This window comes from Heliconius melpomene, chromosome 19 (genome assembly GCF_056956725.1).
Source record: "Heliconius melpomene rosina isolate 202511_hmr_F chromosome 19, ASM5695672v1, whole genome shotgun sequence".
In the NCBI taxonomy this organism is placed as follows: Eukaryota; Metazoa; Arthropoda; class Insecta; order Lepidoptera; family Nymphalidae; genus Heliconius; species Heliconius melpomene.
Window position 1 is genome coordinate 7,477,770 of NC_140407.1, and position 14,883 is coordinate 7,492,652.

General features: G+C 33.8%; 1 protein-coding gene across 1 annotated transcript in view; it reads left to right on the forward strand.

The window, feature by feature from the left end:
• ds (dachsous cadherin-related 1) overlaps positions 1 to 14,883 on the forward strand; it is a 220,075-nt gene that overhangs the window by 200,184 nt on the left and 5,008 nt on the right. Inside the window, exons 5-15 of the mRNA XM_085203480.1 lie at positions 3,553 to 3,728; positions 3,912 to 4,141; positions 4,496 to 4,682; positions 5,781 to 6,204; positions 9,195 to 9,542; positions 9,684 to 9,838; positions 9,945 to 11,019; positions 11,106 to 11,826; positions 12,214 to 13,340; positions 13,783 to 14,073; positions 14,471 to 14,762. Coding sequence (XP_085059606.1) covers positions 3,553 to 3,728; positions 3,912 to 4,141; positions 4,496 to 4,682; positions 5,781 to 6,204; positions 9,195 to 9,542; positions 9,684 to 9,838; positions 9,945 to 11,019; positions 11,106 to 11,826; positions 12,214 to 13,340; positions 13,783 to 14,073; positions 14,471 to 14,762 — 5,026 coding nt within the window. The remainder of the gene's footprint in view (positions 1 to 3,552; positions 3,729 to 3,911; positions 4,142 to 4,495; positions 4,683 to 5,780; positions 6,205 to 9,194; positions 9,543 to 9,683; positions 9,839 to 9,944; positions 11,020 to 11,105; positions 11,827 to 12,213; positions 13,341 to 13,782; positions 14,074 to 14,470; positions 14,763 to 14,883) is intronic.

The window sequence follows — 14,883 nt, forward strand, 5'->3', positions numbered from 1 at the left end:
AGAGTAGAGTGCTAAAATAATCAGTTCTACTACTTTTTATAATTAAAATATATTAAAACTGTCAATTAAATATAATAATCGGCCCAAGACCTTCTCTAGTAACGGAGAAACTTCACCATGTTTGTATTTTATGAACAAATAAGAAATAATTTCTTATTATTAATAGATGATATCAAATTAAATATAGGTAATATGAACTTGATATACATCAAATATTTTTATATAGTGACTAATAAAATAAGAGTTCCTGCTGTTACGCAACACGATATGTTAATTAACACGCGTGTGGTCCATTGCTTAGTTGAGTTTTGATCATAACACCTCGATGCAAACGTTGATTTAATACTTTTTTCTTAAGATATTTTTTTTGATAAAATTCTTTCTCAGTGTACAATAAATTAGATTTGCTATTAAGACGTTTCCTAGTGAAGCTTTGCTTGATTAGAAGAGAAAAGTGACTAATAATTCGATTCATCCAATGTTTTGAATTACTAGAACAAGAAAACATCTGTAATATTTATATGTATTATTATTTTTATATTCATATTTTTTTTTTAAATATTTGACTTTGATTAACAAAGATTTGTTTTGAAAATTCACCCCTAGAGAATAAAATACTGATTACAATTTTGTTTTAAATATCGCCGTTTTTAAAGATGAGAAACTTGTAATTTCAAATTGAAAGTCTTAATTATTTATTAAATTAAGTACTTAAAAGCATAAATCAAAATTTATGCTTTTTTACCACGAGATATCTTTGGGAAACTCGAAAACTACAAAACTACAAAGCTACCAGCGATAAGCTAGCTTGTTATATATATAAGAAGAGATTACTGGTAGTATTGGTACGTTAACAAATAAAACAAAATAAAAAATATAATTGAAATCTAGAAATTGAAGGCGAAATTTAGTAATTAGATCCAAATAAACAATCCAAGGTCACACAAAACTGATGACCGCCAAAAGTTTCTTTGACTCCATAAAAAAATCAAGATATGGTTCACGCTTTCTTGCAAGGCGACACGACTGAAAATTTGAAATTCAATCCCGAGAAGTCCAAGGATACGGCTGCACTGGAGCCGACTGCGACCGGGCAACCGAATAAATTCTGAGCTCGAGGTCAATAAACCGAGCCCCGAGCCCCGAGCCCCCGACGACAGTTTTTGCTTGGGACTTTATATACTTCTTTTTTGAACACCATCACAATTATTTTCAACTTTTTACTGGATGCTATTTGGGCGGACTGGACTGAAATTGTTTACAGGATTTATGTGTTAAAATGTTAAGCGTTTATATACTTGCGAGGATGAAAGTATGCTATAACCTGTGTTATAATTGAGTGATCATCTAACACTAGTGATCATATCACTTTAATAAGAAACCAATTTGGCTACTCTTTATAAATTATAATATTTATTTTTAAGAGGCCAGTAGATTCTCGATAAGCGCCAGAAATGAGGCAGGCCTTCTCGATCCCAATGCCCTTTAGAGATAATCGAGCTTTCAGATAATTAATTCATTAAACTCAAATCGAGAATCGAATAATTCGCATAGAAGATCTTTACAACTCTTAATTGAAGCCAAATGGAGTCTCGTGAGCGAGATAATCGCGGTGCCATTAATGATTTCAATTTAGAAGGGCATTTCTGAATATATTTTGAAACAAAACAAGTATACCACTGGTTAAATTTGACTAATGAGTTAAGAGTCAGACAAAAGGTTAAGCAGTTCTTCATCAATATGGATGCATCGAACGTATTTTTAAAGTATTTTTCTAAAACAAACCGTATTTTTTTACCCACAATAAATTGTCAGTTAAAATAGCATTAAATTTTCTTGTATCTTCAGTCAGAGGAAGTTAGCATTAAACTTAAGTAAGTTAATTCAGAACATATTTAAAAAACAACACAAATCTGAACCGCTTACCCATCCACCGCACAAATTCACAAGAATGGAGACGCATAAGCATATTTTAATGTTATACAATAATAGTCTGGAAACCTATTGAAACCCCCACGAATGTCGAAAATTTTGAATTCAAAAACAACAATAAGATTAAAGTCGGGCCGTAAAATCTTCGAAAATAAGACAATCGCATCACAGACAGTATAAAGAGCTGAAGGAGGAGGCGGAGTGCCGCAGGGGGGGCTCCCGGACCAGTTACAGAAACAAAGACTGCCCGGCACGTCGGCGAATACGACCGTATATCAATCTCATTGCGTCAACTGTCCTGCCGAAAACGACGGCGAAAAAACGCTCCCGCAAAAAGGACCTGCGGAAAAAAGTATAAGACGTTGAATCGCTTACACTGTGAGAAGTGCCAATTAAAATTTGATAGATATAAAGCGCTGTTCTCAGCTGTCTCTCGGTTGGCTTCTGTAAATAGATTTGCGAGTATTAATTTGGGGGATTTGGACATTTGGCCCTTAAAATTTTATTTATGCTTATCCAAGGATTGATTGATCGATGGGCCTGGAACTATAGGCGAAACTCCATATATGAAAAAAACGTATTAATTCAACATCCGACTAGTTTATTAACAAAGTAAAGAAAGAAATATAATAAATGTTATGCGTTATTGGAACTAACATCTTTAGAAATGTTCCCTCGAAATAATTTATATTCATTGCTCCGATGACTTAAAGAAGTCGTAAATGTTTCTTCTTAGGATTAAATAGACAATTCCACGTTGAAAGTAAAATGATACGTATTCATAAATATTTATGTTCGTCGTAAATAACGGTACCCTCAATAAATATGTAATGTAGGGAAAAGAGTGTGTTCCTTTGGGCTGTTCATCAAATTGGATTTATATACCTATAACTAAGTATTATCTGTGTATTGCTGACGTGTATAACAGAACAGAAGGTTGTTTTATGTAAATGGTGACTTTAAATTATTTTCAGGCAGAGGGAATCTAGTGTTAAGATACTCTGTTCTCCTCTCTCCGCCCAATTTTCGGGACAGTGTAAGTTGAGTGGCGAAATTCAACGCCACATTGACTTGCTAACAAAGTGGCCAAATGAAAATAATCTTAAATTATTCCTTTTATATTTAAAATTGAAAAACAACTGTTTTGTTTGTTTTCCACATTAAAAAAATATCATACGAGTATATAAAGTCATATTTACTATTAGCTAATTTCTAAGAGTTTCTCATTGAACTTTTTACCTAACGGCATTTGAAATTATTTCAAGTGATCGTAAATCGCCCATTGTTTTAAGTTTAGCACCTACCGCACAATTAAATACATCTTTAAAATTTTAGTCTCTTCTTAAACCGATTACCACGTGGCAGCCTCATTCCAACACAGTGTTAACCTTTGATTTTTTTAATTTAATTAAGTTGAAGATTTAATTTAAACATAAAAGCAGCCGTTGAGTTTTCTTTTTCATTAGCCAAATTTTACCCAGAATCACTTTCCTATATTATGTATATTATTATAGAAAACTAAATGTATTATATTTCAAATATAAAATTTGGCAATTATTAGCGTATTAAATAGTTTCTACGTTATACATTACCAAATATTAATATTTTATTTCTTTCTAGGTAAACAACTGGTCCGCTACAGCATTATATCGGGGGATATAGACAATGTATTCACAATCGAGCCTCATACAGGCGCCATTAGGACGTCAGGTAGACTAGATCGGGAGACTACTGGTTCATATTTGTTGAATGTAAAAGCTTCAACCGGCAGCCCTGCCAGTTATGATCAGACACAGGTAAATATTAATAAAAACATATCTAAATTATTCATTAAGAGATAATATAATATAATTTAAAATGTGTAAAAGCCCAAATTTTTAAAAATTATATTTTATAGCAATAACTGAAATTATTCTATAAGTAATTATTGTAACTTTTTTCGTAGATATCTAATAAACTATTTGTTTTAATTAATCCAGGTCCAAATCACACTAGAGGATATAAACGACAATGCCCCAGAATTCGGTACATCATCAGTACGTGTTTCCGTGGCTGAGTCAGCCGCCATAGGCTCAGTAGTCTACGCGGCGAGAGCAACAGATGTAGATGAGGGCAAGAATGGACTGATAAGCTATCATCTTGTATCAGCTAGTGGACCACCTAATACATTTGCTGTTAACACACAGCACGGATTGGTCACTTTGTTGAGGTAATTAGTCTTAGAATGTTATCTATTACTAATATTATGCGGCTGTTAGTTTGGTTGATCGCGCTGATCTGCGGAACTGTTAGTTTAAATAAAAAAAATATATTTTAATATAGATTTGATAGTCCATTTATAGAGGCAGGCTACAGTTTACTTATACATGTGTATTACATCTAATTAATCGACACCTCTGGTTACCTCTGGCACTTGAAATATGTCATGTGTCAAAAACAACTCTTGGTTATATTCCATTCGACTACAGCAGCGAAACCGCAAGGAAAAGCTAGAAATGTATATTTATTAATTTATCAATCATTTATTTAAAAAAAATAATTAAACAACCAAATTCTGTTGCAGGCCCTTGGACTACGAGAACTTAGTTCGGCATACCTTAATAATTACGGCCAAAGATAATGGTAGCCCACAGCTGAGCGCTAATCTCACATTATCTGTTGATGTACAAGATGTAAATGATAACGCACCTGTTTTCGAACACGACACGTATAGCGCCAACGTTTTAGAATCAGAAGCTGTTAAGAATAAGGTAAGTTTTTTTTATAAAAAATAAGGAATCAAAGACCTTATTAAAAGAATATTAATGATTTGATTGACTTAGAACGTTATGAGTTCAAATATTTTTTGGATTTACGTTTTATCTTTTATGTTGGTATATGAAGCATAGCGATAGGATACCACAGGTTAGACAGAGAAACTAGTGTTAAAACTCTCCGTTGCTCGTTTTGTGCCGAAATTCCATGATCCTAAAATGCGTCAAGTTAGGACCAAACATATCACTGGTTAGATTGAAAGCAAAGAAAGTAAGCTCTCTTTACCTACAGAATAAGTGACAAATAAAAAAGCATGTAAAAAAGCTCTATAATGTATGTTCCACGAAAACAAAACGCTTCGCACTTCAATATTCTAGTCACTTTTTTTATTACATTTTAGATTTAATAATCACCAACTTTTCTAACAATTTTAAATATTTTTTTCTCAACATGAATTAAATTAAAAATAAGCGACCTTGTTATTTAATTTAATACATTACCAAGAATCGTCGAAACTAAATTAAAATATATAACAAAAAGTCTTAATTCTTGAAAAAAGGCAAAGATTAAAATATAAATATATTTTCCTCGAACGAACGCAATTAAACAAAAAAATCTTGCAATTATCGTATTATCACTCAAAAACACAGACACGGTATACTTTTATCATTATTATGTTTTTTTTATTCTCACGGTGAAACTAATTGGTAATAATCTGTGAATTAAATAAATAAAACCCGTTCTGTCAAAATAAATATAGATTTTTACACGCTCAAATGATTTTGTCAAGGATATTATTTAAAGTTTATAAATGTGTTTTTACATTGTATTTTTTGATATTTCGACTTTTTTTACATTCTACAAGGTAGATAGAGAGATATTCTCTTTTCCACTTTTTCATATTCATAGAGATGAATGGCGAAATTTAACCCCGCTTGCTGTATTATATCAAACTAGGGAAATATCTATGTATATTATAAAGATATAAATGTTCCAAAAATTATTTAGAACTCATAATCAAACGTAAATATCCCCTTCAAAATACCATACAACATTTAAATATAAAATTTGAATACAAAATTCCTTCCTTCCAGGTATTAGAAATACAAGCCATCGACAAGGACACGGGTAACAATGCGCGCATAACCTATCGCGTCGTATCAGAGAATAATACAAACGAAGAGCATTTCAAAGTTCAACCGGCCACTGGCTGGGTGTACCTCGCTAAGCCACTCGACAGGGAGACCATATCTAAACATAAAATGACAATAATAGCTACAGACAATGGTATACCGCCGATGTCAGCGACTGCTAGCCTTATTGTCAATGTGGTAGATGCTAATGATAATGATCCAGTTTTCTCGCAACTAGCCTATGAGTTTCAAGTGGAGGAGAATCAAAGAATTGGAGCATTTGTGGGGAAGATTGCAGCATCTGATGCGGATTTGGGTGATAATGCAGCTGTTAGATATAGCTTGTTTCCGTCGAATACGAGTTTTGTTGTTAATCCTAATACAGGTAAGTTTTTTTTCATCAGGACATAATTTTAATAAACTTTAAATTTAAGAAAAACAATGATAATATGCATTTTACCAGCCCATAATTGTGTTACCTATTAAAAAGCGACCGTCTGAAGAGTTAAATAAAAAAAAATGATTTGTGACATTTACCATAATTCTAAGCAAAAGGACGTTACAACTATTTGGTGACCGAGAATAATTCCTGCCGCCAACCACTCAGCTTTATTTAACTAGCCGGTACCTTTGAAAGTTAAAACCCAAAGTGTGTTATGACTTAAGACTCATCGACTGAACAAATATACTTGGATAAACAAAACTGCATTAATACCTGCACAATTTAAAGAAATAGGGAGCAGCTTGACGTTTTGTTTGCCTTCCTTCTCATGAATATCGATTTATCACGAAAAAAAGGTTTTTCGAAATCTATTTATTATGCTACGTATGTTCAGAACGTTCGGTTGACGTATTTAAAATTATTTTATGTAGGTTTCAAGTGTTTTCAGAATATACAATTAGTTGCTTAAAATAAATAGCTGTTTTCATTAAAAGCTTCTGAAAACAATATTTAGGCAATTTGTGGCCATCGAGTAACTTATTTTTATTTTCGGTCTAGGTATTCAACACGCAGTGTATCGAATTCGATTGATAAGCGGAGAATAAAGTGTCTTAACTCTAGGTATCCTCTGCTGTTATTTGTTTTTTATAAATTTATCAGTTGCTATTTATTATAAATTACCGTCAACCAATCGTCCAGTCACATCAACAAGTACCTGGCTTTTGCACTTAAAAGGTTGAAAAACATCGTTTTCCATAAACATTGAATACAATGTTAACACCAATTAAATAATCCAATATGGGTACCCATGTGAATTTCAAGCCTTAGGGTCATATAATTATAGTAAAGATTCATGTTTCGTGACCAACTAATGATTTTAATCTGAATATCGATGTGGGGCAATAAAGAGGGGTAGTCGTTATCGCCTCTAACTGACTGATCAATGGGAAGGCATTCCGTCTCAATTTGGTTTATCAGAGATCAACACCCCGCGAGCTAGTTAGCGCATCTTAGCCAAGCATCAGTAAATCATTGCAAGTGACAACTGTATGCGGGCGGCGGTGCTGATAGCGGAGTAGGATTTCAGCAGGTGCTTTTTCGGTGGCCACTTAACCTTCTGCTTCCATAAGCTTCCATAAACTTTCTTTTTATTCGTCGGCGCCTCAAAGAATGTTTGACGCGCGATCGTTGAAATACGGTCGTGTCAAGACTTTATGCCAATTATTGAGATTTCGTATTTTTGTTTGTATGTATGTATGTAAGGAGATCGATTTCTGATTTATACGTAGCTGTCAAAGTTTTTGATAAATAAGTTAAATGTATGGTAGGTTAAATGTATAACAGTATTTTTATTATGCGAAAATTCGCCGACGGTAAAATGTGTGAATAAACACGAGGGCTATGTGGTTCAAACCTAACTGAAGATTTTTTATTTGTGATCTTGTTACAATATTCGACAATGAAATATTACAGTGTATATATAGTCTCTAAAACGATATATGAGTTATGTATTTCTGAGTTCTGATTAGTATATATTGACGAAAATACTAAGGATATGTGAAAATCAATATTCTTATAATATTATTATTACCCCAGTGTCTCACAGTAACGAAGCTCTATCAAAATTAAATTTTTATACATTAAAACCTATAAAAATAAATACAAAATTAAGCCTATAAAAATGATAATATAACAAAGTAATCGTAAACCCTTGCCTCAGATATATAATTTATTGGAATAATAAGTTTAAGTTGTATTTCAAGCACAAATATTCATTATGGCCAGCTAAGATGAATTAAGGCGCGTCAATTGCAAGTTATATGCGTCGTCTCAAGCGCACTCGCCGTGACCTACCATTAACTATTATTAAAATATTGCTTTGTAGCAGTCTTGCTATTCTCCACCATGTTTTATTACAATCTCACTATCCAGATACTGTCGTCGAGTGTTTAATGCTCATACGTTATGGGAGTACCGGCGTACAACTCGTTTCGATGACGGACACCTTTTATTTTCACCTGCTCTCATATGAATTACGGTGTGAGATGTCACTGTTTCAAATAATGCATGTTGATTCTAATTTTATTAGATTTTTGTGTCATGATTTAAAATTCGTCTAGAATTGTTTTTTAATTTGAATTTCTCTTTGCATGTAGCACTTTTCTCCTAATTGTCAAGACATTGCGTATTGAATAGCGAGGTTCAACGCCGCACGTGTTTGCAGAGAGAAAATAATTGATAATAATTTATTATCCTGAATGAAATGAACCCACAACCGTCGCGTTTACAGTCAAACGCTGCACCGCTGCGCTACGACAATCTCAAATATGTTACAATTAAATCGATTATAAATGTAAACAATATAATATTGATAATATACCGCAAATATTATTATTGAAATGACTAGATTATTCTCATTTGTTTTTATCAATGAAAACACAACACATAAGTGTAATATTTATAAATATTTGTAGTCATATGTATAAGATACATTCTTACTTAAACAACATTGAAACGAGAGCCAGTCGCCGTTTGCACCGGTACGGGGGAAATATCTTTTTTTTTCTAGAATCCGCATCACATAGCTCATTACGACGTTCCCTGCCACATCTTATTATCTCTACAGAGCGAGTCCGTCAACCGGAATGCGTGCTTAACTCCAATTGGAATAAAGATTGATTTACTATGAGTGTGTTGTACAAAATCACATTTATCGTCCTCCCAACTTTCATGTCATGACAATTTTTAGGCTCCGAATATGGAGTAGATGATTATCCGCAATCATAGTGCTTTGGTATCGAAATATCTCGTTTATTTTACGTACGTCCCTTACTTGTGCGTGTTGAATTGAATTATTGAATAACTGAAACGATTTAAATTAATTGGTTTGTTATATATAAACAAAAATAATTTTATAAATTATTTCCTTCTAGGTATTATAGTAACTAAAGAAGACCTGGATAGAGAATACAAAAGTTCTTATTCCTTGTTCGCTGAAGCGCGAGACCAAGGCTCACCTACAAGGTCGAGCAGAGTTCCGATTTCAATAAAAGTGACAGACGTAAATGATAATTCTCCCGAGATAATTGATCCCAGGGAAGATGTAGTCAGTGTTAGAGAAGAACAACAACCTGGTGCGGAAGTAGCAAGAGTCAAGGCTATAGATAGAGATAATGGGGTCAACGCTACTGTCAAATACTCCATTTTAAATGAAAGGGATATGGATGGATTTGGGGTGTTTGTTATAGATTCAAACACGGGAGTTATTAAGACAAGCACAGGTAAATTATTTGATCTACTTTATATTCTTAAAATTTAATATCAAACGTTTTGTCTTTAAATAAAAATTATGTAAAGAAAGAAAACTTGGAAATGTATTTAAATTTGCAGCAAATGAACTAAAAAAGTTATGTTTGTTTCAGTTTTGGATCACGAAGAAAGATCAATATATCGCTTGACAGTAGCTGCAACTGATGGAGGACAACCACCAAGACAGTCTGTTAGACAACTAAAAGTTGAAGTTCTTGATTTAAATGATAACCGACCAACTTTTACAAGTTCTAGTCTATCGTTTAAGGTTTGTAATATGTTCTTATATTTTTGGTTAATGTGCAGATGTTTATAAAAATAAATTATAAAAACAATAATAAAAAAATACATTATTTATTAATCTTAAATCACAGGTTAAAGAAAACGCTAAGATAGGATACATTGTTGGTACTGTTACGTGTTGTGATAGCGAATTACATGACAATACAATAAATGAAGAAGAAGAGAGACAAATATCATATCTACTTATGCCACTTACATCAGACTATTCTCCTGGTACTTTTGAAATAGATAGAAGAACAGGATCTTTAGTAGTTGCAAGACAACTGGATAGAGAAATTCAAGAAGAATATCGCTTAGAAGTAAGAGCATTGGATACATCTGCAACAAATAATCCACAAAGTAGCGCAGTTACTGTACGAATTGAAATTATTGACGTAAACGATAACGCTCCTCAGTGGAGTATAGATCCAATTAATATTCAAGTCTCTGAAGTTACTCAAGTAGGTGCAATAATTTACAATTTCACTGCAAGAGATGCTGATGCTGGAGCTAATGGAGAATTGAACTACCGTATACTATCATGCTTTCCTCGTGAAAGATGTATTTTCACTTTAGATGCTCTTACTGGTTCACTCACGCTAAGTTCTCTTCTGGATTATGAAGAATTAAAAGAATATTGGTTAGTTATTGACGCGGTGGACTTGGCTACTAATGTATCAGAGAGAATGGCTACAACAGCAACAGTACATATATCAGTGATAGATGCAAATGACAATACTCCAGTGTTCGTCTCAGCTGATAAAGTTTCTGTCACACTGAATACTTTATCTGGCATTTTATACCAAGCTTTAGCGGTTGACACTGATTCCGGTGATAATGGTAGAATTTCATATTATATATCAGGTGGCAATGATCACGCATATTTTGCAATAGAATACGATACGGGAAAGTTGACACTGATGAAGAAATATTCTTCAGATATTGCCAGAGTAAAGCCTGGGTTATATAAATTAAATCTCACTGCATCAGATCACGGCGTACCTTTTCCCAGACAAAGTCATATGAATTTAGTACTAAATTTACAAGAGTCGACTAATATTCCACCAAGATTTACGGACTCGTATTACAGAGCTAATATAAGCGAAGATATTCGACCGGGTAGTTTTGTAACTAGACTGTCAGCCAAATCATCCAGAGGAAATACAGGTACGTTTTTATATTTGCAATATTATTACTTTTTCATAATTTTATGTTTTTTGCGTACACAATACAATATAATTTAATTATTCCAGGTAACTTAAGCTATATGATTCCATCTGGTGTAGCAGGGGATAAATTTACCATTGATGAACGTCTAGGCACAGTTACTGTAAAAACAAAAATCGACCGTGAGGAAGGTGATCAATATACATTTCCAGTGTACGTTACTGATTCAAGTACCTTTCAGTCTTCTACAAATTTTGACGTAGCCACTATCTCCGTAAATATATTAGATGTAAATGACAACTCACCAGCCTTTAAACAAGGATCTTGCTATACACTGACAGTGCCAGAAAATAATGAACCTGAAGTCATACATACTGTAACAGCCACAGATAAAGATATAGGTGCCAATGGAATAGTAACATACAGTATAACATCAGGTAACAATGGGAACAAATTTTCAATTGACGCTACATCGGGAAAGCTTACTGCAAAAACTTTGGATAGAGAAACTCAAGGCAAATATGATTTAACGATAACTGCATATGATCATGGTTCACCAGTAGCGTTACAGGGATCATGCAACCTTACAATCATGATTGAAGACCAAAACGATAATGATCCAGTTTTTGATACTGGACATTACTCAGCAGCTATTCCCGAAGATGCACAAATTGACACATCTATTATCAAAGTAAGAGCAACAGATGCCGATTTAGGCTACAATAAAAGAATAGTATATTCTTTAGCAAATGAAAGCCAAGGACTATTTAGAATAGATAATAAAACTGGTATAATTTTCACAACTGGGTAAGTAATAAATCATAAAATTATTATCATTATTAATATTAAATGCTATAAATGATACACGAGGCCAGTCGTTGCACAAGGACACAAGTGTGTGACTGTAAACGCTACAGATTGTGAGTTTGATTCCCATTTGAGGAAATTAAATATTTAATGTTTTCATTTATTCGCTCTGGTATCGAGGCAAAACGCGTCGTTAAGTTCTGCTAATGCAATAAATAAATAATAATAATGCAATGCTTCCAGAATTCGGCGGAAAGTAGGGATCGGAATATCTTAACACTAAGTTCCTCTGCTTACCCTGCTACATGCAGGAGCGTAAAGCTGAAAAAATTAACTAATAAATTATACACACGAATCATATGTTATTAATTCGCATTTATTCTACAGGTACTTTGATCGAGAAAACACCAATACCTACCGCTTTGAAGCTGTCGCCACAGACCAGGGACGATACGTCGCGCGCTCACAAAGAGTATCAGTAGAAGTAACGATCAATGATGTAAATGATAATAAGCCCATATTTAGTAAATATCCTTTCAAAGAGCAAGTAGGGACTTTAACTCCACCTGGACAGAGCCTACTTAGAGTATCTGCTTCTGATAACGATATTGGCATAAATTCAGAAATACTTTACGAACTTCTAGATACATCAAATCATAAATTTCGTATAAATCCAACTACAGGGGTCCTCACCGCTACTCAGAGTCTAGCTAGTGAAAATGGTAAACTAATACACCTTAAAGTTATGGCCAAAGATAAGGGTATTCCCCCACAAAGTTCAATAGGACTAATTGAAATACGTGTCGGAGACTTTTCTGATCAAACGCCTTCTTTAAATTTTCAAAATTCCTCTTACAATGTTTCCATAGATGAGAACTTGCCATATGGCAAAGATGTTTTACAAGTAACAGCATTAAGAAGTGACGGACGTAGACAAAACATTATTTATGAATTTGGCAATGGAAATGATCAATATGCTTTCGAAATAGATTCTAATACGGGTGTTATAAAGGTCAATAATTCCGCAAATTTAGATTATGAATCTTATCCTGGACCAAGAAGAGAGCTCGTTGTTGTTGCCCGAACAGAAGGTGCACCCGCGTTGTATGGGTATTGCAAACTAATAATAAATCTTTTGGATCAAAATGATCACGCTCCAAGTTTTACACAACAGCAATACATCGCAAATGTTCTTGAGGGGAACACAAAAGGTGAATTTGTTGTACAATTAGCAGCGACGGATGGAGACCGAGGAGTGAATGCAAGAATTCTGTACCATATTGTCGATGGAAATCACGATAATGCTTTCATCATAGAACCGGCATTCTCCGGCTCGGTCAAAACGAACATAGTATTAGACCGCGAAATACGTGAATCGTACAAGCTGACAGTAATAGCGACAGATGAAGGCAATCCACAAATGACTGGCACAGCCACGTTAAAAATCAACATAGTCGATATAAATGACAATCAACCGACATTCCCACTGCCGAATGTCATTTCTGTATCGGAAGGTAAGTTTTTATTTTTTTCACCTACTTACATATTCGTTTTTAAATTACTATAGGCCAGCCTATCGACTTTCCGATATAAATTGGTAGTACAAAAAGCGTTTTGCAAAGAGGGATTCATTTTACATAATTTGTATTCTCGACTCTGCGGTCGGCTTACATTGTGACTTTTCGATCTCAAAGTCGAGATTAAATAAAAGAGACTCCTTTAGGATCAATATTTATTGGACGGTATTACATTTTTTTCGAGTGCATGTTTTACTGGTGCCTCCCCGACCAACGGTCCGCGTTCTCTTTTTGTTTCTTTGTTTTTATATCATTGTATTGCGGCCGGGTTTTGTTTTAGAGAATTTTATTTTACGAAACGTTAAAGTCGCAGTCAAACGAGAGTAGCGTCTGCGTGTATTGTGTTTTTTTATTTATATTTTATTTTAACCTTTTACAGGAGCGGAAGTCGGTTCGGTGCTTACATCTGTTACTGCAAATGATGTTGACACATATCCAGCGCTGAAATATGCCATTGTTCACGGAGATAATACATTTTCAATAGATAGATATAGCGGCAAGATAGTCTTGAACAAGCCACTGGATTACGAAAACAAAAAAGTTTATCAAGTCAATATAAGCGCATCGGACAGTGAGCATATAGCGCAGACCACATTAACTATTAAAGTTACCGACGTAAACGATAATACACCTGTGTTTGATGATATATCCTATAACAGAGTTTTACCTGGTAAGCTGTTTTTAATAGACTATTAACTGATACATTTATTTAGCTTCGCGTTGTATCTCGCATACCTATAGCAGGGTAGGCAAAGGAAGCCTAGTGTTAAACGGTCCGTTCCCTACGCATTACCCAATTTTTAAAACATTGCGTATTGCGTGGTGGAATATAAAATCACTTTTATCTTGTTACCATTACGGTTAAATGAAAATAACTCACTCCACTCCACTTGGGGAAGTGGAGAATTTATTATATAAAGAATAAATTCTGTAACAAATTTCAATTATGTAACAAATATTAGATAGATACATATATCAAATGATGAGATTGATATTTTGAATAAAATAATCTATATCATTACTTTTATTATTATCACGAAAATAAAAATATTCTTCGTCCATTCCAGAAGGTAGCGGCATTATGGAAATAGGATCTGTCAGCGCTAAAGACATTGACAACGATGAAAACGGGAAAATATCTTATTCTATCCTACAACCGATCTCCGGATACTATGTTGACGCAAATTCTGGTGTTTTGTATGTAAATTACAGCGCTTTGATGCCGCATCAGAGTGATGTACAATTGGCCGTAATGGCCACAGACCATGGAAAGCCTAATAGAAGTGCCATCGCATCTGTACGGATCAGTACTGGAGCAACGTCGGAGATTAAGCCATTTATTGGGCAGGACACTTATAGGTATGTATTTCAAATATTGAATTAATATTTAAATTATTTTTTTTACTCTTAAAACTGTTTACTATATATTATATGAGTTATAATAAGCTTCAAGAACACTTCTTTTTACCCCTCTAATATA